Source organism: Bactrocera tryoni, chromosome 3 (assembly GCF_016617805.1).
Source record: "Bactrocera tryoni isolate S06 chromosome 3, CSIRO_BtryS06_freeze2, whole genome shotgun sequence".
In the NCBI taxonomy this organism is placed as follows: Eukaryota; Metazoa; Arthropoda; class Insecta; order Diptera; family Tephritidae; genus Bactrocera; species Bactrocera tryoni.
The window spans coordinates 82,350,723-82,351,880 of record NC_052501.1 but is presented as its reverse complement, the minus strand read 5'-3'; the positions used below and the strand labels follow the sequence as shown (position 1 = coordinate 82,351,880).

The following is a 1,158-nucleotide window of genomic DNA, read 5'->3' as shown; positions in this document are numbered from 1 at the left end:
CCAAAAAACATGTTGAAATAGTCTCGTGCGAAAAACTGTTAAAGTGACAAATCACGCTGCGGAACTAAACAATTTACGCGTACAAATAAGTATCAGCAAAAAATCTCGCTTTAATTAGAATTACGCTCATAAGGGAGACAAAATCAGCAAATACAACAAAAAAAGTGAAAACAAATTATTCAGTGTGAAAAACCCCGGCTGTCGATCGCTCAGTCAATGATATGTGACTATTAAGCGAATATTTTCAGTATAAATGCGAGCTGACCGCAGCTGTAGAACAACTTGTATTCCAAAGCTTGTGGTGATAAGAGCCTAAAAACAATTTCAGCATGAAAACGTTTGTTACTATTGCACTGTTAGTGATTGGCAGCGCTGTTGTTTTGGTAAGTATGTACACATTTTCAAATCGAAAGCAAAGTGTTTTTCACCCAACTACCTCAAATTTCTCCAATAGTGCAACCCACATGATCCAGAAATGCGCGCATACATCGAGGAGTGCAACAAGGAGCACAATGTATCGCCAAAGGATTTCCACGACTTTATTGAGGGTAAATTAACAACCGTTCCGGATAATATAAAGTGCAGCAGCCAATGCATTTTGGTGAAGCAAGGTTTCATGGATGAATCGGGCAACTTTAAACCTGATGCAGCTAAAGCGAAGGTGAACGACGATAAATTTGTTGCTGCTGTGGATGAATGCAAGGATTTGTCTGGTTCAACACCATGTGATACAGCCTTCAAAATCACTTCGTGCATGCTATCGAAAAAGTAAATTTTGGAAGCGAGAGCTGTAAATAAAAATAGCGCAAATTTGTTGAATATTCTTTAAATGTTTTTGGTGGTGGGTTTGAAATTGTTTACTAAATGATAAATAAACTAACACATTTGAACTGTAATGAGCTTTTAAATGAATGCGTTATCGTTAAATGGATGTAAGTTAAAAATCCAGGAAATATTGATTAGTCGAAGAAGTCTTTTCGTATTTCTAATCAAACTTCAACATCTTTTTTTTTGGTCGACCACTCTTTGCCATTTTTCCGCTAGACACATCATTCCATCAGTGTAAAACTTTTCTGGTTTTTCGGCGAAAAACAGAAACAGGCTTATCACAGGCTTCTCTTGAAGACAACTTAACTCTATTAAGGAAATTTTGCATTG

General features: G+C 36.7%; 1 protein-coding gene across 1 annotated transcript; it reads left to right on the top strand.

Moving 5' to 3' along the window:
- The first annotated feature begins 296 nt into the window (after positions 1-296).
- Positions 297-908, top strand: LOC120771671 (general odorant-binding protein 56h). Its single transcript, XM_040099786.1, has 2 exons — positions 297-383; positions 455-908. The coding sequence occupies exons 1-2, from the start codon at positions 330-332 to the stop codon at positions 770-772; spliced, it is 372 nt and encodes a 123-aa protein (XP_039955720.1). The 5' UTR covers positions 297-329; the 3' UTR covers positions 773-908.
- Positions 909-1,158: the final 250 nt, after the last annotated feature.

Bases quoted from the DNA above. Each gene is read 5' to 3' on its own strand.
- LOC120771671 (XM_040099786.1), top strand. From the start codon at position 330: ATGAAAACGTTTGTTACTATTGCACTGTTAGTGATTGGCAGCGCTGTT. The intron at 384-454 runs GTAAGTATGTAC...TTTCTCCAATAG, and splicing joins TTGGCAGCGCTGTTGTTTTG to TGCAACCCACATGATCCAGA.